At 58.4% G+C, this 22500-nt stretch overlaps 1 protein-coding gene across 1 annotated transcript in view; it reads left to right on the top strand.

Annotated features, from left to right (window-relative positions):
* Positions 1-4123: 4123 nt before the first annotated feature.
* The window catches only part of LOC138853662 (proline-rich protein 36-like), a 26307-nt gene continuing 7930 nt past the window's right edge, over positions 4124-22500 (top strand). The window contains exons 1-3 of the mRNA XM_070091709.1: positions 4124-5441; positions 11093-12087; positions 13479-13707. Of these exons, the coding sequence (XP_069947810.1) occupies positions 4124-5441; positions 11093-12087; positions 13479-13707 (2542 nt within the window). The remainder of the gene's footprint in view (positions 5442-11092; positions 12088-13478; positions 13708-22500) is intronic.

Here is a 22500-nt window from a genome sequence, read left to right as displayed (position 1 = left end):
AAAAAAAAAAAAAAAAAAAAAAAAAAAAAAGAGAGAGAGAGAGAGAGAGAGAGAGAGAGAGAGGGAACATTAAAGTTATATGTTAGGAAGAGCGTGGGAGCAGAAGGGAAAAAATGAGGGAAAGAGGGAGAGAAGGAATGGAGGGAGGGTAAGATGGAGGGAAGGTGGGATGGAGGGATGGTAGGATGGAGAGTTGGAGGGAGGGATGGGGAGGGGAGGGAAGAGATGGAGGGAGGGATGGACGAAGGGAGGGAGTGATGGATGGAGGGAGGGAGGGATGGGAAGTGGGAGGGAGGGAGGGAGGGTGATGAAGGGAGGGAGGGAGGAGGAGTGATGGAGGGAGGAGGGAGGGAGGAGGGAGGGAGGGAGGGATGAAGGGGAGGATGGAGATTGGGATGGAGGGAGGGGAGGATGGATGGATGGATGGATGGATGTATGAAGGGAGGGATGGAGGGAGGGAGTGGAGGAGAGAGGGAGGGAGAGAGGGAGGGAGGGAGGGAGGGAGGGAGGGAGGGAGGAGGAGGGAGGGAGGAGAATGGAGGGAGGGAGAGAGGGAGAGGAGAGAGGAGGGAGGGAGGGAGGAGGGAGGGAGGGATGAACAGAGGGGAGGGAGGGAGGGGAGGAGGGAGGGAGGGAGGGAGGGAGGGAGGATGAAGGGAGGGATGGAGGAGGGATGGAGGGAGGGAGTGATGGTGGGGAGGGAGAGAGGGAGTGATGGTGGGGAGGGAGGAGGATGGAGGGAGGAGGGAGGGAGGGAGGGAGTGATGGAGGAGGGAGGAGGGGAGGGAGGAGGGAGGGAGGGAGATGGAGGGAGGAGGGAGGGAGGAGGAGGAGGGAGGGAGGATGGAGGGGGTGATGGAGGGAGGGAGGGAGGGAGGGATGGAGGGGGGGGAGGATGGAGGGAGGGAGGGAGGGAGGGAGGGAGTGATGGAGGGGGTGGGATGGAGGGAGGAGGGAGGAGGAGGAGGGAGTGATGGAGGGGGTGATGGAGGAGGGAGGAGGGAGGGAGGGAGGAGGAGGGAGGGAGGGAGGGGGAGGGAGGAGGGAGGGAGGGAAGGAGGGATGGATGGAGGGAGGGAGGGAGGGAGGAGGGAGGGAGGGAGGGAGGATGGAGGGGGTGATGGAGGGAGGGAGGAGGGGAGTGATGGAGGGAGGGGAGGGAGGGATGGAGGGAGGTGGAGGAGGGAGGGAGGGAGGAGGGAGAGAAAGGGAGGAGGAGGGAGGATGGAGGGAGGGAGGGGGGTGATGGAGGGAGGAGGGAGGAGTGATGGAGGGAGGAGGAGGGAGGGAGGGATGGAGGGAGTGGATGGAGGGAGGGAGGGAGGGAGGGAGGAGGAGGAGGGGATGGAGGGGGTGATGGAGGGAGGGAGGAGGGAGTGATGGAGGAGGAGGGAGGATGAGGGGTGGATGGGGGATGGAGGAGGAGGGAGGATGGAGAAAGGGAGGAGGGAGGAGGAGGGAGGGAGGGAGGAGGGAGGGAGGGAGGAGGGAGGGAGGAGTGGAGGGAGGGAGGAGGAGGAGGGAGTGATGGAGGGAGGGAGGGAGTGATGGAGGGAGGGAGGAGGAGGGAGGGAGGAGGGAGGGAGGGAGTGATGGAGGGGTGATGGAGGAGGGAGGAGGGAGGTGGATGGGAGGGAGGAGGAGGGAGGAGGAGGGAGGGAGATGGAGGGGGATGATGGAGGAGGGAGGGAGGAGTGATGGAGGAGGAGGGAGGATGGAGGGAGGGAGGGAGGGAGGGAGTGATGGAGGGAGGGAGGGAGGGAGGGAGGGAGGGAGGGAGGAGTGATGGAGGGAGGGAGGGAGGAGGATGGAGGGAGGAGGGAGGAGGGAGGGAGGATGGAGGGGGGTGATGGATGGAGGGAGGGAGGGAGGATGGAGGAGGGAGGGAGGAGGGAGGAGGGAGGGAGGATGGATGGGAGGGAGGAGGGAGTGATGGAGGGAGGGAGGGAGGGAGGAGGGAGGGAGGAGGTGATAGGAGGGAGGGAGGGTGGATGGAGGAGGGAGGGAGGAGGAGGATGGATGGAAGGAGGGAGGAGGAGGATGGAGGGAGGAGGGATGGATGGAGGAGGGAGGAGGAGGGAGGGAGGAGGAGGGAGGGAGGAGGAGTGATGGAGGGAGGGAGGGAGGATGGAGGGAGGGAGGAGGGAGGGAGGAGGAGTGATGGAGGGAGGGAGGGAGGGAGGGAGGAGGGATGATGGAGGGAGGGAGGGAGGGAGGAGGGAGGGAGGAGGATGGAGGAGTGGATGGAGGGAGGGAGGGAGGGAGGGAGGAGGGAGGAGGGAGGGAGGATGATGGAGGGAGGGAGGAGGAGGAGGGAGGGAGGGAGGAGGGAGGGAGGAGGGAGGGAGGAGGAGAGGAGGGAGGGAGGGGAGGGAGAGAAGGGAGGGAGGGAGGGAGGAGGGAGGGAGGATGATGGAGGGAGGGGAGGGAGGGAGTGGATGGAGGGAGGAGGGAGGAGGGAGGAGGGAGGGAGGAGGAGGGACAGCAGGGGTACAGAGCAATGTTAAAGGTGTGCAAGGTTTTGGGTGGCGAGGTAGTGAGTGTTGTTGCAACGTGTTCTGTCCCTGCCCCTGTCCCTGCCCCTGCCCCTGTCCCTGCCCCTGCACCTGCCCCTGCCCCTGAACCTGCACCTCCCGCCCCTGCACCTGCCCCCTCCGCCCCTGCCCCCTGCCCCCTGCACCTGCCCCTGCACCTGCCCCTGCCCCTGCCCCTGCACCTGCCCCTGCCCCTAACCTGCACCTGCCCCTGCCCCTGAACCTGCACCTGCCCCTGCACCTGCACCTGCCCCTGAACCTGCCCACCTGCCTCTGCCCCTGAACCTGCACCTGCCCCTGCACCTGCACCTGCCCCTGAACCTGCACCAGCCCCTGCCCCTGAACCTGTACCTGCCCCTGCCCCTGAACCTGCACCTGCCCCTGCACCTGCACCTGCCCCTGAACCTGCACCTGCCCCTGCCCCTGAACCTGCACCTGCCCCTGCACCTGCACCTGCCCCTGAACCTGCACCTGCCCCTGCACCTGCACCTGCCCCTGAACCTGCACCTGCCCCTGCACCTGCACCTGCCCCTCCCGCACTGCACCTGCCCCCTGCCCTCCCCTGAACCTGCACTCCGCCCCCACCCTGCACCTGCACCTGCACCTGCACATGCCCCTGCCCCTGCACCTGCCCCTGATTCTGCACCTGCACCTGCCCCTGCACCTGCCCCTGATTCTGCACCTGCACCTGCCCTTGTCCCTGCACCTGCCCCTGCGCCTGCGCCTGCACCTGTCCCTGCCCCTGCACCTGCACCTGCACTTGCCCTTGCCCTTGCCCCAGGACCTGCCCCTGCTCCTGCACCTGCACCTGAATCTGCACATGCCCCTGCACCTGCCCCTGCACCTGCACCTTCCGCTGCACCTGCCCCTGCCCCTGCCCCTGCACCTGCACCTGCACCTGCTGCTGCACCTGCACCTGCCGCTGCACCTGCCGCTGCACTTGTATCTGCACCTGTCCCTGCCCCTGCACTTGCACCTGCCCCTGCCCCTGCCCCTGCATCTGCACCTGCACCTGTCCCTGCCCCTGCACCTGCCCTTGCCCCTGCACCTGCCCCTGCACCTGCCCCTGCACCTGCCCCTGCACCTGCACCTGCCCCTGCATCTGCACATGTCCCTGCCCCTGCCCCGGCACCTGCACCTCCCTGCATCCTGCCCCTGCATCTGCACCTGCACCTGCCCCTGCAACTGCCCCTGCACCTGCACCTGCATCTGCCCCTGCACCTGCCCCTGCACCTGCCCCTGCACCTGCCCCTGCCCCTGCACCTGCACCTGCATCTGCCCCTGCACCTGCCCCTGCACCTGCCCCTGCACCTGCCCCTGCACCTGCCCCTGCCCCTGCATCTGCACATGTCCCTGCCCCTGCCCCGGCACCTGCACTTGCACCTGCCCCTGCATCTGCACCTGCACCTGTCCCTGCAACTGCCCCTGCACCTGCACCTGCATCTGCCCCTGCACCTGCCCCTGCACCTGCCCCTGCACCTGCACCTGTCCCCTGCCCCCGCACCTGCCCCTCGCCCCTGCACCTGCACCTGCCCCCTGCACCTGCATCTGCCCCTGCACCTGCCCCCTCCCTGCCCCTGCACCTGCACATGCCCTCCCCTGCCCCTGCCCCTGCACCTGCTCCTGCACCTGCACCTGAACCTGCACCTGCCCTTGCACCTGCACCTGTCCCTGCACCTGCACCTGCCCCTGCACCTGCACCTGCCCCTGAACCTGCACCTGCCTCTGCCCCTGAACCTGCACCTGCCCCTGCACCTGCACCTGCCCCTGCACCTGCACCTGCCCCTGCCCCTGCACCTGCACCTGCCCCTGCACCTGCACCTGCCCCTGCAAATGCACCTACATCTGCACGTGCATCTGCCCCTGCACCTGCACCTGCCTCTGCACCTGCACCTGCATCTGCCCCTGCACCTGCACCCGCCCCTGCACCTGCACCCGCCCCTGCCCCTGCACCTGCACCTGCGCCTGCCCCTGCACCTGTCCCTGCCCCTGCACCTGTACTTGTACCTGCCCCTGCACCTGCACCTGCACCTGCCCCTGCAACTGCCTCTGCACCTGCACCTGCATCTGCCCCTGCACCTGCACCTGCCCCTGCACCTGCACCTGCCCTTGCCCCTGCACCTGCCCCTTCATCTGTCCCTGCCCCTGCACCTGCCCCTGCCCCTGCACCTGCCCCTGCACCTGCCCCTGCCCCTGCACATGCACATGCACCTGCCCCTGCCCCTGCACCTGCACCTGCTCCTGCACCTGCACCTGTACCTGCACCTGTACCTGCACCTGCACCTGTTCCTGCACCTGCCCCTGCACCTGCATCTGCCCCTGCACCTGCACCTGCACCTGTACATGCACCTGCCCCTGCCCCTGCCCCTGCACCTGCTCCTGCACCTGCACCTGTACCTGCACCTGCCCCTGCACCTGCCCCTGCCCCTGCACCTGTCCCTGCACCTGCACCTGCACCTGCACCTGCCCCTGCCCCTGCCCCTGCACCTGCCCCTGCCTCTGCACCTGCACCTGCCCCTGCACCTGCACCTACATCTGCACCTGCATCTGCCCCTGCACCTGCACCTGCACCTGCCCCTGCACCTGTTCCTGCATCTACCCCTGCACCTGCACCTGCACCTGCACCTGCACCTGCACCTGCATCTGCCCCTGCACCTGCACCCGCCCCTGCACCTGCACCTGCCCCTGCACCTGCCCCTGCACCTGCACCTGCCCCTGCACCTGCACCTGCACCTTCCCCTGCACCTGCCCCTGCACATGCACATGCCCCTGCCCCTGCACCTGCGCCTGCTCCTGCACCTGCATCTGTACCTACACCTGCCCCTGCACCTGCACCTGTTCCTGCAACTGCACCTGCCCCTGCACCTGCACCTGCCCCTGCCCCTGCACCTGCACCTGCCCCTGCACCTGTCCCAGCACCTGCCCCTGCCCCTGCACCTGTCCCTGCACCTGCCGCTGTGCCTGCTTCTGCCCCTGCACCTGCACCTGCTCCTGCACCTGCACCTGTTCCCGCACCTACCCCTGCACCTGCACCTGTTCCTGCAACTGCGCCTGACCCTGCACCTGCACCTGCCCCTGCCCCTGCACCTGCACCTGCCCCTGCACCTGTCCCTGCACCTGCCCCTGCCCCTGCACCTGTCCCTGCATCTGCCCCTGCACCTGCACCTGCCCCTGCCCCTGCACTTGCACCTGCCCCTGCACCTGCACCTACATCTGCACCTGCATCTGCCCCTGCACCTGCACCTGCCCCTGCACCTGCATCTGCCCCTGCACCTGCACCTGCACCTGCCCCTGCCCCTGCACTTGCACCTGCCCCTGCACCTGCACCCTCCCCTGCACCTGCACCTGCACCTGCACCTGCACCTGCACCTGCACCTGCACCTGCACCTGCCCCTGCACCTGCACTTGCACCTGCACCCGCCCTTGCACCCACCAATGCACCTGCACCTGCACCTGCCCCCGCCCCTGCACCTGCACCTGTCCCTGAACCTGCCTCTGCACCTGCACCTGCACCTGCCTCTGCACCTGCCTCTGCACTTGTCTCTGCACCTGCCCCTGCACCTGCCTCTGCACCTGCCTCTGCACCTGCCTCTGCACCTGTCTCTGCACCTGCCCTTGCACCTGCCTCTGCACCTGCACCTGCCTCTGCACCTGCCTCTGCACTTGTCTCTGCACCTGCCCCTGCACCTGCCTCTGCACCTGCCTCTGCACCTGCCTCTGCACCTGCCTCTACACCTGCCTCTGCACCTGTCTCTGCACCTGCCACTGCACCTGCCTCTGCACCTGTTTCTGCACCTGCCCCTGCACCTGCCTCTGCACCTGTCTCTGCACCTGCCCCTGCACCTGCCTCTGCACCTGTCTCTGCACCTGCCCCTGCCCCTGCCCCTGCACCTGCCTCTGCACCTGCCTCTGCACTTGTCTCTGAACCTGCCCCTCCACCTGCACCTGCCTCTGCACCTGCCTCTGCACCTGCCTCTGCACCTCTCTCTGCACCTGCCCCTGCACCTGCCTCTGCACCTGCTTCTGCACCTTTTCCTGCCCCTGGCTGTGCACCTGCACCTGCACCTACGTCACTATATCGTCCATCATTCATCACACCTACCTAGGTGGTCATTCCTAAGCTGCCTCACCTGTCAGCTGCCTCACCTCTCAGCTGCCTCACCTGTCAGCTGCCTCACCTGTCAGCTGCCTCACCTGTCAGCTGCCTCACCTGTCAGCTGCCTCACCTGTCAGCTGCCTCACCTCTCAGCTGCCTCACCTCTCAGCTGCCTCACCTCTCAGCTGCCTCACCTCTCAGCTGCCTCACCTCTCAGCTGCCTCACCTCTCAGCTGCCTCACCTCTCAGCTGCCTCACCTGTCAGCTGCCTCACCTCTCAGCTGCCTCACCTCTCAGCTGCCTCACCTCTCAGCTGCCTCACCTCTCTGCTGCCTCACCTGTCAGCTGCCTCAGCTCTCAGCTGCCTCAGCTCCCAGCTGACTCACCTCTCAGCTGCCTCACGTCTCAGCTGCCTCACCTCTCAGCTGCCTCACCTCTCAGCTGCCTCAGCTCTCAGTTGCCTCACCTGTCAGCTGCCTCACCTGTCAGCTGCCTCACCTCTCAGCTGCCTCACCTCTCAGCTGCCTCACCTCTCAGCTTCCTCACCTGTCAGCTGCCTCAGCTCTCAGCTGCCTCACCTCTCAGCTGCCTCACCTGTCAGCTGCCTCACCTCTCAGCTGCCTCACCTCTCAGCTGCCTCACCTCTCAACTGCCTCACCTCTCAACTGCCTCAGCTCTCAGCTGCCTCAGCTCTCAGCTGCCTCAGCTCTCAGCTGCCTCACCTCTCAGCTGCCTCAGCTCTCAGCTGCTTCACCTCTCAGCTGCCTCACCTGTCAGCTGCCTCACCTCTCAGGTGCCTCACCTCTCAGCTGCCTCACCTTTCAGCTGCCTCACCTCTCAGCTGCCTCACCTCTCAGCTGCCTCACCTCTCAGCTGCCTCACCTCTTAGCTGCCTCACCTCTCAGCTGCCTCACCTCTCAGCTGCCTCACCTCTCAGCTGCCTCATCTCTCAGCTGCCTCACCTCTCAGCTGCCTCACCTCTCAGCTGCCTCACCTCTCAGCTGCCTCATCTCTCAGCTGCCTCACCTCTCAGCTGCCTCACCTCTCAGCTGCCTCACCTCTCAGCTGCCTCACCTCTCAGCTGCCTCACCTCTCAGCTGCCTCACCTCTCAGCTGCCTCACCTCTCAGCTGCCTCACCTCTCAGCTGCCTCACCTCTCAGCTGCCTCATCTCTCAGCTGCCTCACCTCTCAGCTGCCTCACCTCTCAGCTGCCTCACCTCTCAGCTGCCTCACCTCTCAGCTGCCTCACCTCTCAGCTGCCTCACCTCTCAGCTGCCTCATCTCTCAGCTGCCTCACTTCTCAGCTGCCTCACCTCTCAGCTGCCTCACCTCTCAGCTGCCTCACCTCTCAGCTGCCTCACCTCTCAGCTGCCTTCTTGGCCCCCTCCTCTGTTCCTTAAAGTTGACCACCATACTAATTGTATGTAACTGACAACTATTAATTCAATTACTCTCTGTCTCTGTCTGTCTGTCTGTCTGTCTTCTCTGTCTCTCTCTCTCTCTCTCTCTCTCTCTCTGCCTGCTGTGTTCACTCCATCACTGAACACATTGACTCCAACACTAAGGGAATGATCACCTCACAGTCCTCATCTTCAATTGTTTCTTTGCATTGGACTGAAGAAACCACTGGTTGGCGGAACATTTCCATGTGTTGCCTAAGTGTCTTATTCGTCATCAGGTACTGTGTTGCATGCTGAGGTTGTACTGTGTTGCATGCTGAGGTTGTACTGTGTTGCATGCTGAGGTTGTACTGTGTTGCATGCTGAGGTTGTACTGTGTTGCATGCTGAGGTTGTACTGTGTTGCATGCTGAGGTTGTACTGTGTTGCATGCTGAGGTTGTACTGTGTTGCAGGCTGAGGTTGTACTGTGTTGCATGCTGAGGTTGTACTGTGTTGCAGGCTGAGGTTGTACTGTGTTGCAGGCTGAGGTTGTACTGTGTTGCATGCTGAGGTTGTACTGTGTTGCAGGCTGAGGTTGTACTGTGTTGCATGCTGAGGTTGTACTGTGTTGCAGGCTGAGGTTGTACTGTGTTGCAGGCTGAGGTTGTACTGTGTTGCATGCTGAGGTTGTACTGTGTTGCATGCTGAGGTTGTACTGTGTTGCATGCTGAGGTTGTACTGTGTTGCAGGCAGAGGTTGTACTGTGTTGCAGGCTGAGGTTGTACTGTGTTGCATGCTGAGGTTGTACTGTGTTGCATGCTGAGGTTGTACTGTGTTGCATGCTGAGGTTGTACTGTGTTGCATGCTAAGGTTGTACTGTGTTGCAGGCTGAGGTTGTACTGTGTTGCATGCTGAGGTTGTACTGTGTTGCATGCTGAGGTTGTACTGTGTTGCAGGCTGAGGTTGTACTGTGTTGCAGGCTGAGGTTGTACTGTGTTGCATGCTGAGGTTGTACTGTGTTGCATGCTGAGGTTGTACTGTGTTGCAGGCTGAGGTTGTACTGTGTTGCATGCTGAGGTTGTACTGTGTTGCATGCTGAGGTTGTACTGTGTTGCAGGCTGAGGTTGTACTGTGTTGCAGGCTGAGGTTGCACTGTGTTGCAGGCTGAGGTTGTACTGTGTTGCAGGCTGAGGTTGTACTGTGTTGCAGGCTGAGGTTGTACTGTGTTGCAGGCTGAGGTTGTACTGTGTTGCATGCTGAGGTTGTACTGTGTTGCATGCTGAGGTTGTACTGTGTTGCATGCTGAGGTTGTACAGTGTTGCATGCTGAGGTTGTACTGTGTTGCAGGCTGAGGTTGTACTGTGTTGCATGCTGAGGTTGTACTGTGTTGCAGGCTGAGGTTGTACTGTGTTGCAGGCTGAGGTTGTAATGTGTTGCATGCTGAGGTTGTACTGTGTTGCATGCTGAGGTTGTACTGTGTTGCAGGCTGAGGTTGTACTGTGTTGCAGGCTGAGGTTGTACTGTGTTACATGCTGAGGTTGTACTGTGTTGCATGCTGAGGTTGTACTGTGTTGCATGCTGAGGCTGTACTGTGTTGCAGGCTGAGGTTGTACTGTGTTGCAGGCTGAAGTTGTACTGTGTTGCAGGCTGAGGTTGTACTGTGTTGCTTGCTGAGGTTGTACTGTTTTGCATGCTGAGGCTGTACTGTGTTGCAGGCTGAGGTTGTACTGTGTTGCATGCTGAGGTTGTACTGTGTTGCATGCTGAGGTTGTACTGTGTTGCAGGCTGAGGTTGTACTGTGTTGAATGCTGAGATTGTACTGTGTTGCAGGCTGAAGTTGTACCGTGTTGCAGGCTGAGGTTGTACCGTGTTGCAGGCTGAGGTTCTTACAACTGAGGATGAGCCCTCAGCCCGACAAGACTGTCTTCCAGCAGATTCCTGACAGACACAGGTGAGTATCACTCTTGTTTCCCTGATCTTACAGTTTATCAGGTACAATAAGCCAGCTTAATTCACTGAGTTTCTGGGAGACACAGGTTTGTATCCGACCGCTGCCACAATTCAGAGGATAATTATGTGGATGGGTGGTGATGGTGTGGGTGGCTGGGCTGGGTGGCAAGGTGGTTGGGTGGTTGTGTGGGTGCTGGGTGGTGGTGTGGGTAGCTGGGTGGCTGGGTGATAACTGGTTGGCAGGGTGGTAGCTGGGTGGCATGGTGATAGCTGGGTGGCAGGGTGATAGCTGGGTGGCAAGGTGGTAGGTGGGTGGCAGGGTGGTAGGTAGGTGGCAGGGTGGTAGGTGGGTGGCAGGGTGGTAGGTGGGTGGCAGGGTGGTAGGTAGGTGGCAGGGTGGTAGGTGGGTGGCAGGGTGGTAGGTGGGTGGCAGGGTGGTGGGTCGGTGGCAGGGTGGTAGGTGGGTGGCAGGGTGGTAGGTGGGTGGCAGGGTGGTAGGTGGGTGGCAGGGTGGTAGGTAGGTGGCAGGGTGGTAGGTGGGTGGCAGGGTGGGAGGTGGGTGGCAGGGTGGTGGGTGGGTGGCAGGGTGGTGGGTGGGTGGCAGGGTGGTAGGTAGGTGGCAGGGTGGTAGGTGGGTGGCAGGGTGGTAGGTGGGTGGCAGGGTGGTAGGTGGGTGGCAGGGTGGTAGGTAGGTGGCAGGGTGGTAGGTGGGTGGCAGGGTGGTAGGTGGGTGGCAGGGTGGTAGGTAGGTGGCAGGGTGGTAGGTGGGTGGCAGGGTGGTAGGTAGGTGGCAGGGTGGTAGGTAGGTGGCAGGGTGGTAGGTGGGTGGCAGGGTGGTAGGTGGGTGGCAGGGTGGTAGGTGGGTGGCAGGGTGGTAGGTGGGTGGCAGGGTGGTAGGTTGGTGGCAGGGTGGTAGGTGGGTGGCAGGGTGGTAGGTAGGTGGCAGGGTGGTAGGTGGGTGGCAGGGTGGTAGGTGGGTGGCAGGGTGGTAGGTGGGTGGCAGGGTGGTAGGTGGGTGGCAGGGTGGTAGGTAGGTGGCAGGGTGGCTGAGGTACCGTAATCACCAACACTGGTGTGGTGGGAGAATGAGCTTCGTGCAGTGGAATATTAATGCCCGAAGTTTATGTTCAACACCTCCTCCTGCACCTCCTCCTGCACCTCCTCCTGCACCTCCTCCTGCACCTCCTCCTGCACCTCCTCCTGCACCTCCTCCTGCACCTCCTCCTGCACCTCCTCCTGCATCTCCTCCTGCACCTCTTCCTGCACCTCTTCCTGCACCTCCTCCTGCACCTCCTCCTGCACCTCCTTCTGCACCTCCTCCTGCACCTCCTCCTGCACCTCCTTCTGCACTTCCTTCTGCACCTCTTCCTGCACCTCATCCTGCACCTCCTCCTGCACCTCCTTCTGCACCTCCTCCTGCACCTCCACCTGCACCTCCTCCTGCACCTCCTCCTGCACCTCCTCCTGCACCTCCTCCTGCACCTCCTCCTGCACCTCCTCCTGCACCTCCTCCTGCACCTCCTCCTGCACCTCTTCCTGCACCTCTTCCTGCACCTCCTCCTGCACCTCCTCCTGCACCTCCTTCTGCACCTCCTCCTGCACCTCCTCCTGCACCTCCTTCTGCACTTCCTTCTGCACCTCTTCCTGCACCTCATCCTGCACCTCCTCCTGCACCTCCTTCTGCACCTCCTCCTGCACCTCCACCTGCACCTCCTCCTGCACCTCCTCCTGCACCTCCTCCTGCACCTCCTCCTGCACCTCCTTCTGCACCTCTTCCTGCCCCTCATCTTGCACCTCCTCCTGCACCTCCTTCTGCGCCTCCTCCTGCACCTCCACCTGCACCTCCTCCTGCACCTCCTTCTCCACCTCCTTCTGCACCTCCTCCTGCACCTCCACCTGCATCTCCTCCTGCACCTCCTCCTGCACCTCCTCCTGCACCTCCACCTGCATCTCCTCCTGCACCTCCTCGTGCACCTCCTCCTGCACCTCCTCCTGCACCTCCTCCTGCACCTCCTCCTGCACCTCCTCCTGCACCTCCTTCTGCACCTATTCCTGCACCTCATCTTACATCTCCTCCTGCACCTCCTTCTGCGCCTCCTCCTGCACCTCCACCTGCACCTCCTCCTGCACCTCCTTCTCCACCTCCTTCTGCACCTCCTCCTGCATCTCCTCCTGCACCTCCTCCTGCACCTCCTCCTGCACCTCCACCTGCATCTCCTCCTGCACCTCCTCCTGCACCTCCTCCTGCACCTTCTCCTGCACCTCCTCCTGCACCTCCTCCTGCACCTCCTCCTGCACCCATCGTCTGTCACCAGAGTCAGTGACACGATGGAGGTAAACAGCGACACTGTGGAAAAACAGCCATACAATCCGTCTAATATCTAACAGCTTCGAACAGAACAACGGCTTCTACAACAGAGTTACTGGAATGTTAGAGCGGTATACTATACCGACGGGTTGGTAAGATACATGTATAGCAGTACAGATGTGTAGACGATGTAACCAGTCCATCACCCTGGAAGAAGTAACATTGAAGTGGACACTCACAGCCTGGAGAAGACTTGCTCCATGGTCTGGAACATTGTTCCAGTCCTGGACCTACACTATTTTATGTGATAGTTACTATAGTGGGAACACAAAGCAGGTGCTTCCCTCTGTCATATTTCATGACAGGATGGTTGTGTTAGTGGTGAAATGTAACAGTCAGAGGTGGCAGTCAGAGGTGGCAGTCAGAGGTGGCAGTCAGAGGTGGCAGTCAGAGGTGGCAGTCAGAGGTGGCAGTCAGAGGTGGCAGTCGGAGGTGGCAGTCAGAGGTGGCAGTCAGAGGTGGCAGTCAGAGGTGGCAGTCAGAGGTGGCAGTCGGAGGTGGCAGTCAGAGGTGGCAGTCAGAGGTGGCAGTCAGAGGTGGCAGTCAGAGGTGGCAGTCAGAGGTGGCAGTCAGAGGTGGCAGTCGGAGGTGGCAGTCAGAGGTGGCAGTCGGAGGTGGCAGTCAGAGGTGGCAGTCAGAGGTGGCAGCCAGAGGTGGCAGTCAGTCAGAGGTGGCAGTCAGAGGTGGCAGTCAGAGGTGGTAGTCAGAGGTGGCAGTCAGAGGTGGCAGTCAGAGGTGGCAGTCAGAGGTGGCAGTCAGAGGTGGCAGTCAGAGGTGGCAGTCAGAGGTGGCAGTCAGAGGTGGCAGTCAGAGGTGGCAGTCAGAGATGGCAGTCAGAGGTGGCAGTCAGAGGTGGCAGTCAGAGGTGGCAGTCAGAGGTGGCAGTCAGAGGTGGCAGTCAGAGGTGGCAGTCAGAGGTAGCAGTCAGAGGTGGCAGTCAGAGGTGGCAGTCAGAGGTGGCAGTCAGAGGTGGCAGTCAGAGGTGGCAGTCAGAGGTGGCAGTCGGAGGTGGCAGTCAGAGGTGGCAGTCAGAAGTGGCAGTCAGAGGTGGCAGTCAGAAGTGGCAGTCAGAGGTGGCAGTCAGAGGTGGCAGTCAGAGGTGGCAGTCAGAGGTGGCAGTCAGAGGTGGCAGTCAGAAGTGGCAGTCAGAGGTGGCAGTCAGAGGTGGCAGTCAGAGGTGGCAGTCAGAGGTGGGAGTCAGAGGTGGCAGTCAGAGGAGGCAGTCAGAAGTGGCAGTCAGAGGTGGCAGTCAGAGGTGGCAGTCAGAAGTGGCAGACAGAGGTGGCAGTCAGAGGTGGCAGTCAGAGGTGGGAGTCAGAGGTGGGAGTCAGAGGTGGCAGTCAGAGGTGGCAGTCAGAAGTGGCAGTCAGAGGTGGCAGTCAGAGGTGGCAGTCAGAGGTGGCAGTCAGAGGTGGCAGTCAGAGGTGGCAGTCAGAGGTGGCAGTCAGAGGTGGCAGTCAGAGGTGGCAGTCAGAGGTGGCAGTCAGAGGTGGCAGTCAGAGGTGGCAGTCAGAGGTGGCAGTCAGAGGTGGCAGTCAGTCAGAGGTGGCAGTCAGAGGTGGCAGTCAGAGGTGGCAGTCAGAGGTGGCAGTCAGAGGTGGCAGTCAGAGGTGGCAGTCAGAGGTGGCAGTCAGAGGTGGCAGTCAGAGGTGGCAGTCAGAGGTGGCAGTCAGAGGTGGCAGTCAGAGGTGGCAGTCAGAGGTGGCAGTCAGAGGTGGCAGTCAGAGGTGGCAGTCAGAGGTGGCAGTCAGAGGTGGCAGTCAGAGGTGGCAGTCAGAGGTGGCAGTCAGAGGTGGCAGTCAGAGGTGGCAGTCAGAGGTGGCAGTCAGAGGTGGCAGTCAGAGGTGGCAGTCAGAGGTGGCAGTCAGAGGTGGCAGTCAGAGGTGGCAGTCAGAGGTGGCAGTCAGAGGTGGCAGTCAGAGGTGGCAGTCAGAGGTGGCAGTCAGAGGTGGCAGTCAGAGGTGGCAGTCAGAGGTGGCAGTCAGAGGTGGCAGTCAGAGGTGGCAGTCAGAGGTGGCAGTCAGAGGTGGCAGTCAGAGGTGGCAGTCAGAGGTGGCAGTCAGAGGTGGCAGTCAGAGGTGGCAGTCAGAGGTGGCAGTCAGAGGTGGCAGTCAGAGGTGGCAGTCAGAGGTGGCAGTCAGAGGTGGCAGTCAGAGGTGGCAGTCAGAGGTGGCAGTCAGAGGTGGCAGTCAGAGGTGGCAGTCAGAGGTGGCAGTCAGAGGTGGCAGTCAGAGGTGGCAGTCAGAGGTGGCAGTCAGAGGTGGCAGTCAGAGGTGGCAGTCAGAGGTGGCAGTCAGAGGTGGCAGTCAGAGGTGGCAGTCAGAGGTGGCAGTCAGAGGTGGCAGTCAGAGGTGGCAGTCAGAGGTGGCAGTCAGAGGTGGCAGTCAGAGGTGGCAGTCAGAGGTGGCAGTCAGAGGTGGCAGTCAGAGGTGGCAGTCAGAGGTGGCAGTCAGAGGTGGCAGTCAGAGGTGGCAGTCAGAGGTGGCAGTCAGAGGTGGCAGTCAGAGGTGGCAGTCAGAGGTGGCAGTCAGAGGTGGCAGTCAGAGGTGGCAGTCAGAGGTGGCAGTCAGAGGTGGCAGTCAGAGGTGGCAGTCAGAGGTGGCAGTCAGAGGTGGCAGTCAGAGGTGGCAGTCAGAGGTGGCAGTCAGAGGTGGCAGTCAGAGGTGGCAGTCAGAGGTGGCAGTCAGAGGTGGCAGTCAGAGGTGGCAGTCAGAGGTGGCAGTCAGAGGTGGCAGTCAGAGGTGGCAGTCAGAGGTGGCAGTCAGAGGTGGCAGTCAGAGGTGGCAGTCAGAGGTGGCAGTCAGAGGTGGCAGTCAGAGGTGGCAGTCAGAGGTGGCAGTCAGAGGTGGCAGTCAGAGATGGCAGTCAGAGGTGGCAGTAAGAGGTGGCAGTCAGAGGTGGCAGTCAGAGGTGGCAGTCAGAGGTGGCAGTCAGAGGTGGCAGTCAGAGGTGGCAGTCAGAGGTGGCAGTCAGAGGTGGCAGTCAGAGGTGGTAGTCAGAGGTGGCAGTCAGAGGTGGCAGTCGGAGGTGGCAGTCAGAGGTGGCAGTCAGAGGTGGCAGTCAGAGGTGGCAGTCAGAGGTGGCAGTCAGAGGTGGCAGTCAGAGGTGGCAGTCAGAGGTGGCAGTCAGAGGTAGCAGTCAGAGGTGGCAGTCAGAGGTGGCAGTCAGAGGTGGCAGTCAGAGGTAGCAGTCAGAGGTAGCAGTCAGAGGTGGCAGTCAGAGGTAGCAGTCAGAGGTGGCAGTCGGAGGTGGCAGTCAGAGGTGGCAGTCAGAGGTGGCAGTCAGAGGTGGCAGTCAGAGGTAGCAGTCAGAGGTGGCAGTCAGAGGTGGCAGTCAGAGGTGGCAGTCAGAGGTGGCAGTCAGAGGTGGCAGTCAGAGGTGGCAGTCAGAGGTGGCAGTCAGAGGTGGCAGTCAGAGGTGGCAGTCAGAGGTGGCAGTCAGAGGTGGCAGTCAGAGGTGGCAGTCAGAGGTGGCAGTCAGAGGTGGCAGTCAGAGATGGCAGTCAGAGGTGGCAGTCAGAGGTGGAAGTCAGAGGTGGCAGTCAGAGGTGGCAGTCAGAGGTGGCAGTCAGAGGTGGCAGTCAGAGGTGGCAGTCAGAGGTGGCAGTCAGAGGTGGCAGTCAGAGGTGGCAGTCAGAGGTGGCAGTCAGAGGTGGCAGTCAGAGGTGGCAGTCAGAGGTGGCAGTCAGAGGTGGCAGACTTCAGTAGGATGATGAATATCTTCAAGTGTTTCGTCGAAGACTTTCTATCAGCAGAGATGGAGTTTGTGTTACTTGGCGATGTAGGATGGTCTACCACCATGTAGGATGGTCTACCACCATGTAGGATGGTCTACCACCATGTAGGATGGTCTACCACCATGTAGGATGGTCTACCACCATGTAGGATGGTCTACCACCATGTAGGATGGTCTACCACCATGTAGGATGGTCTACCACCATGTAGGATGGTCTACCACCATGTAGGATGGTCTACCACCATGTAGGATGGTCTACCACCATGTAGGATGGTCTACCACCATGTAGGATGGTCTACCACCATGTAGGATGGTCTACCACCATGTAGGATGGTCTACCACCATGTAGGATGGTCTACCACCATGTAGGATGGTCTACCACCATGTAGGATGGTCTACCACCATGTAGGATGGTCTACCACCATGTAGGATGGTCTACCACCATGTAGGATGGTCTACCACCATGTAGGATGGTCTACCACCATGTAGGATGGTCTACCACCATGTAGGATGGTCTACCACCATGTAGGATGGTCTACCACCATGTAGGATGGTCTACCACCATGTAGGATGGTCTAACACCATTTCTGATGGTCTACCACCATGTAGGATGGTCTACCACCATGTAGGATGGTCTACCACCATGTAGGATGGTCTACCACCATGTAGGATGGTCTACCACCATGTAGGATGGTCTACCACCATGTAGGATGGTCTACCACCATGTAGGATGGTCTACCACCATGTAGGATGGTCTACCACCATGTAGGATGGTCTACCACCATGTAGGATGGTCTACCACCATGTAGGATGGTCTACCACCATGTAGGATGGTCTACCACCATGTAGGATGGTCTACCACCATGTAGGATGGTCTACCACCATGTAGGATGGTCTACCACCATGTAGGATGGTCTACCACCATGTAGGATGGTCTACCACCATGTAGGATGGTCTACCACCCTGAATGATGGTCTACCACCATGTAGGATGGTCTACCACCATGTAGGATGGTCTACCACCATGTAGGATGGTCTACCACCATGTAGGATGGTCTACCACCATGTAGGATGGTCTACCACCATGTAGGATGGTCTACCACCATGTAGGATGGTCTACCACCATGTAGGATGGTCTACCACCATGTAGGATGGTCTACCACCATGTAGGATGGTCTACCACCATGTAGGATGGTCTACCACCATGTAGGATGGTCTACCACCATGTAGGATGGTCTACCACCATGTAGGATGGTCTACCACCATGTAGGATGGTCTACCACCATGTAGGATGGTCTACCACCATGTAGGATGGTCTACCACCATGTAGGATGGTCTACCACCATGTAGGATGTCTACCACCATGTAGGATGGTCTACCACCATGTAGGATGGTCTACCACCATGTAGGATGGTCTACCACCATGTAGGATGGTCTACCACCATGTAGGATGGTCTACCACCATGTAGGATGGTCTACCACCATGTAGGATGGTCTACCACCATGTAGGATGGTCTACCACCATGTAGGATGGTCTACCACCATGTAGGATGGTCTACCACCATGTAGGATGGTCTACCACCATGTAGGATGGTCTACCACCATGTAGGATGGTCTACCACCATGTAGGATGGTCTACCACCATGTAGGATGGTCTACCACCATGTAGGATGGTCTACCACCATGTAGGATGGTCTACCACCATGTAGGATGGTCTACCACCATGTAGGATGGTCTACCACCATGTAGGATGGTCTACCACCATGTAGGATGGTCTACCACCATGTAGGATGGTCTACCACCATGTAGGATGGTCTACCACCATGTAGGATGGTCTACCACCATGTAGGATGGTCTACCACCATGTAGGATGGTCTACCACCATGTAGGATGGTCTACCACCATGTAGGATGGTCTACCACCATGTAGGATGGTCTACCACCATGTAGGATGGTCTACCACCATGTAGGATGGTCTACCACCATGTAGGACCACCATGTAGGATGGTCTACCACCATGTAGGATGGTCTACCACCATGTAGGATGGTCTACCACCATGTAGGATGGTCTACCACCATGTAGGATGGTCTACCACCATGTAGGATGGTCTACCACCATGTAGGATGGTCTACCACCATGTAGGATGGTCTACCACCATGTAGGATGGTCTACCACCATGTAGGATGGTCTACCACCATGTAGGATGGTCTACCACCATGTAGGATGGTCTACCACCATGTAGGATGGTCTACCACCATGTAGGATGGTCTACCACCATGTAGGATGGTCTACCACCATGTAGGATGGTCTACCACCATGTAGGATGGTCTACCACCATGTAGGATGGTCTACCACCATGTAGGATGGTCTACCACCATGTAGGATGGTCTACCACCATGTAGGATGGTCTACCACCATGTAGGATGGTCTACCACCATGTAGGATGGTCTACCACCATGTAGGATGGTCTACCACCATGTAGGATGGTCTACCACCATGTAGGATGGTCTACCCTACCACCATGTAAAATGGTCTACCACCATGTAGGATGGTCTACCACCTTGTAGGATGGTCTACCACCATGTAGGATGGTCTACCACCATGTAGGATGGTCTACCCTACCACCATGTAGGATGGTCTACCACCATGTAGGATGGTCTACCACCATGTAGGATGGTCTACCACCATGTAGGATGGTCTACCACCATGTAGGATGGTCTACCACCATGTAGGATGGTCTACCACCATGTAGGATGGTCTACCACCATGTAGGATGGTCTACCACCATGTAGGATGGTCTACCACCATGTAGGATGGTCTACCACCATGTAGGATGGTCTACCACCATGTAGGATGGTCTACCACCATGTAGGATGGTCTACCACCATGTAGGATGGTCTACCACCATGTAGGATGGTCTACCACCATGTAGGATGGTCTACCACCATGTAGGATGGTCTACCACCATGTAGGATGGTCTACCACCATGTAGGATGGTCTACCACCATGTAGGATGGTCTACCACCATGTAGGATGGTCTACCACCATGTAGGATGGTCTACCACCATGTAGGATGGTCTACCACCATGTAGGATGGTCTACCACCATGTAGGATGGTCTACCACCATGTAGGATGGTCTACCACCATGTACCACCATGTAGGATGGTCTACCACCATGTAGGATGGTCTACCACCATGTAGGATGGTCTACCACCATGTAGGATGGTCTACCACCATGTAGGATGGTCTACCACCATGTAGGATGGTCTACCACCATGTAGGATGGTCTACCACCATGTAGGATGGTCTACCACCATGTAGGATGGTCTACCACCATGTAGGATGGTCTACCACCATGTAGGATGGTCTACCACCATGTAGGATGGTCTACCACCATGTAGGATGGTCTACCACCATGTAGGATGGTCTACCACCATGTAGGATGGTCTACCACCATGTAGGATGGTCTACCACCATGTAGGATGGTCTACCACCATGTAGGATGGTCTACCACCATGTAGGATGGTCTACCACCATGTAGGATGGTCTACCACCATGTAGGATGGTCTACCACCATGTAGGATGGTCTACCACCATGTAGGATGGTCTACCACCATGTAGGATGGTCTACCACCATGTAGGATGGTCTACCACCATGTAGGATGGTCTACCACCATGTAGGATGGTCTACCACCATGTAGGATGGTCTACCACCATGTAGGATGGTCTACCACCATGTAGGATGGTCTACCACCATGTAGGATGGTCTACCACCATGTAGGATGGTCTACCACCATGTAGGATGGTCTACCACCATGTAGGATGGTCTACCACCATGTAGGATGGTCTACCACCATGTAGGATGGTCTACCACCATGTAGGATGGTCTACCACCATGTAGGATGGTCTACCACCATGTAGGATGGTCTACCACCATGTAGGATGGTCTACCACCATGTAGGATGGTCTACCACCATGTAGGATGGTCTACCACCATGTAGGATGGTCTACCACCATGTAGGATGGTCTACCACCATGTAGGATGGTCTACCACCATGTAGGATGGTCTACCACCATGTAGGATGGTCTACCACCATGTAGGATGGTCTACCACCATGTAGGATGGTCTACCACCATGTAGGATGGTCTACCACCATGTAGGATGGTCTACCACCATGTGGTCTACCACCATGTAGGATGGTCTACCACCATGTAGGATGGTCTACCACCATGTAGGATGGTCTACCACCATGTAGGATGGTCTACCACCATGTAGGATGGTCTACCACCATGTAGGATGGTCTACCACCATGTAGGATGGTCTACCACCATGTAGGATGGTCTACCACCATGTAGGATGGTCTACCACCATGTAGGATGGTCTACCACCATGTAGGATGGTCTACCACCATGTAGGATGGTCTACCACCATGTAGGATGGTCTACCACCATGTAGGATGGTCTACCACCATGTAGGATGGTCTACCACCATGTAGGATGGTCTACCACCATGTAGGATGGTCTACCACCATGTAGGATGGTCTACCACCATGTAGGATGGTCTACCACCATGTAGGATGGTTTACCACCATGTAGGATAGTTTACCACCATGTAGGATGGTCTACCACCATGTAGGATGGTCTACCACCATGTAGGATGGTCTACCACCATGTAGGATGGTCTACCACCATGTAGGATGGTCTACCACCATGTAGGATGGTCTACCACCATGTAGGATGGTCTACCACCATGTAGGATGGTCTACCACCATGTAGGATGGTCTACCACCTTGTAGGATGGTCTACCACCATGTAGGATGGTCTACCACCATGTAGGACCACCATGTAGGATGGTACCACCTACCACCATGTAGGAGGTACCACCATGTAGGATGGTTTACCACCATGTAGGATTTACCACCCTTTAGGATGGTCTACCACCATGTAGGATGGTCTACCACCATGTAGGATGGTCTACCACCATGTAGGATGGTCTACCACCATGTAGGATGGTCTACCACCATGTAGGATGGTCTACCACCATGTAGGATGGTCTACCACCATGTAGGATGGTAAACCACCTACCACCATGTAGGATGGTCTACCACCATGTAGGATGGTCTACCACCATGTAGGATGGTCTACCACCATGTAGGATGGTCTACCACCATGTAGGATGGTCTACCACCATGTAGGATGGTCTACCACCATGTAGGATGGTCTACCACCATGTAGGATGGTTTACCACCATGTAGGATGGTCTACCACCATGTAGGATGGTCTACCACCATGTAGGATGGTCTTCCACCATGTAGGATAGTTTACCACCATGTAGGATAGTTTACCACCATGTAGGATGGTCTACCACCATGTAGGATGGTCTACCACCATGTAGGATGGTCTACCACCATGTAGGATAGTTTACCACCATGTAGGATGGTCTACCACCATGTAGGATGGTCTACCACCATGTAGGATAGTTTACCACCATGTAGGATGGTCTACCACCATGTAGGATAGTTTATCACCATGTAGGATGGTCATCCACCATGTAGGATTGTCTACCACCATGTAGGATAGTTTACCACCATGTAGGATGGTCATCCACCATGTAGGATGGTCTACCACCATGTTGGATGGTCTACCACCATGTAGGATGGTCTACCACCATGTAGGATGGTCTACCACCATGTAGGATGGTCTACCACCATGTAGGATGGTCTACCACCATGTAGGATAGTCTACCACCATGTAGGATGGTCTACCACCATGTAGGATGGTCTACCACCATGTAGGATGGTCTACCACCATGTAGGATGGTCTACCACCATGTAGGATGGTCTACCACCATGTAGGATGGTCTACCACCATGTAGGATGGTCTACCACCATGTAGGATGGTCTACCACCATGTAGGATGGTCTACCACCATGTAGGATAGTTTACCACCATGTAGGATGGTCTACCACCATGTAGGATGGTCTACCACCATGTAGGATGGTCTACCACCATGTAGGATGGTCTACCACCATGTAGGATAGTTTACCATCATGTAGGATGGTCTACCACCATGTAGGATAGTTTACCACCATGTAGGATGGTCTACCACCATGTAGGATGGTCTACCACCATGTAGGATGGTCTACCACCATGTAGGATGGTCTACCACCATGTAGGATAGTTTACCACCATGTAGGATGGTCTACCACCATGTAGGATGGTCTACCACCATGTAGGATTGTCTACCACCATGTAGGATGGTCTACCACCATGTAGGATGGTCTACCACCATGTTGGATGGTCTACCACCATGTAGGATAGTTTACCATCATGTAGGATGGTCTACCACCATGTAGGATGGTCTACCACCATGTAGGATGGTCTACCACCATGTAGGATGGTCTACCACCATGTAGGATAGTTTACCACCATGTAGG

The sequence above is a fragment of the Cherax quadricarinatus genome, chromosome 37 (genome assembly GCF_038502225.1).
Source record: "Cherax quadricarinatus isolate ZL_2023a chromosome 37, ASM3850222v1, whole genome shotgun sequence".
Lineage (NCBI taxonomy): Eukaryota > Metazoa > Arthropoda > Malacostraca > Decapoda > Parastacidae > Cherax > Cherax quadricarinatus.
Note: the sequence above shows the minus strand (reverse complement) of the source record. Positions and strands in the feature narration are given on the sequence as shown.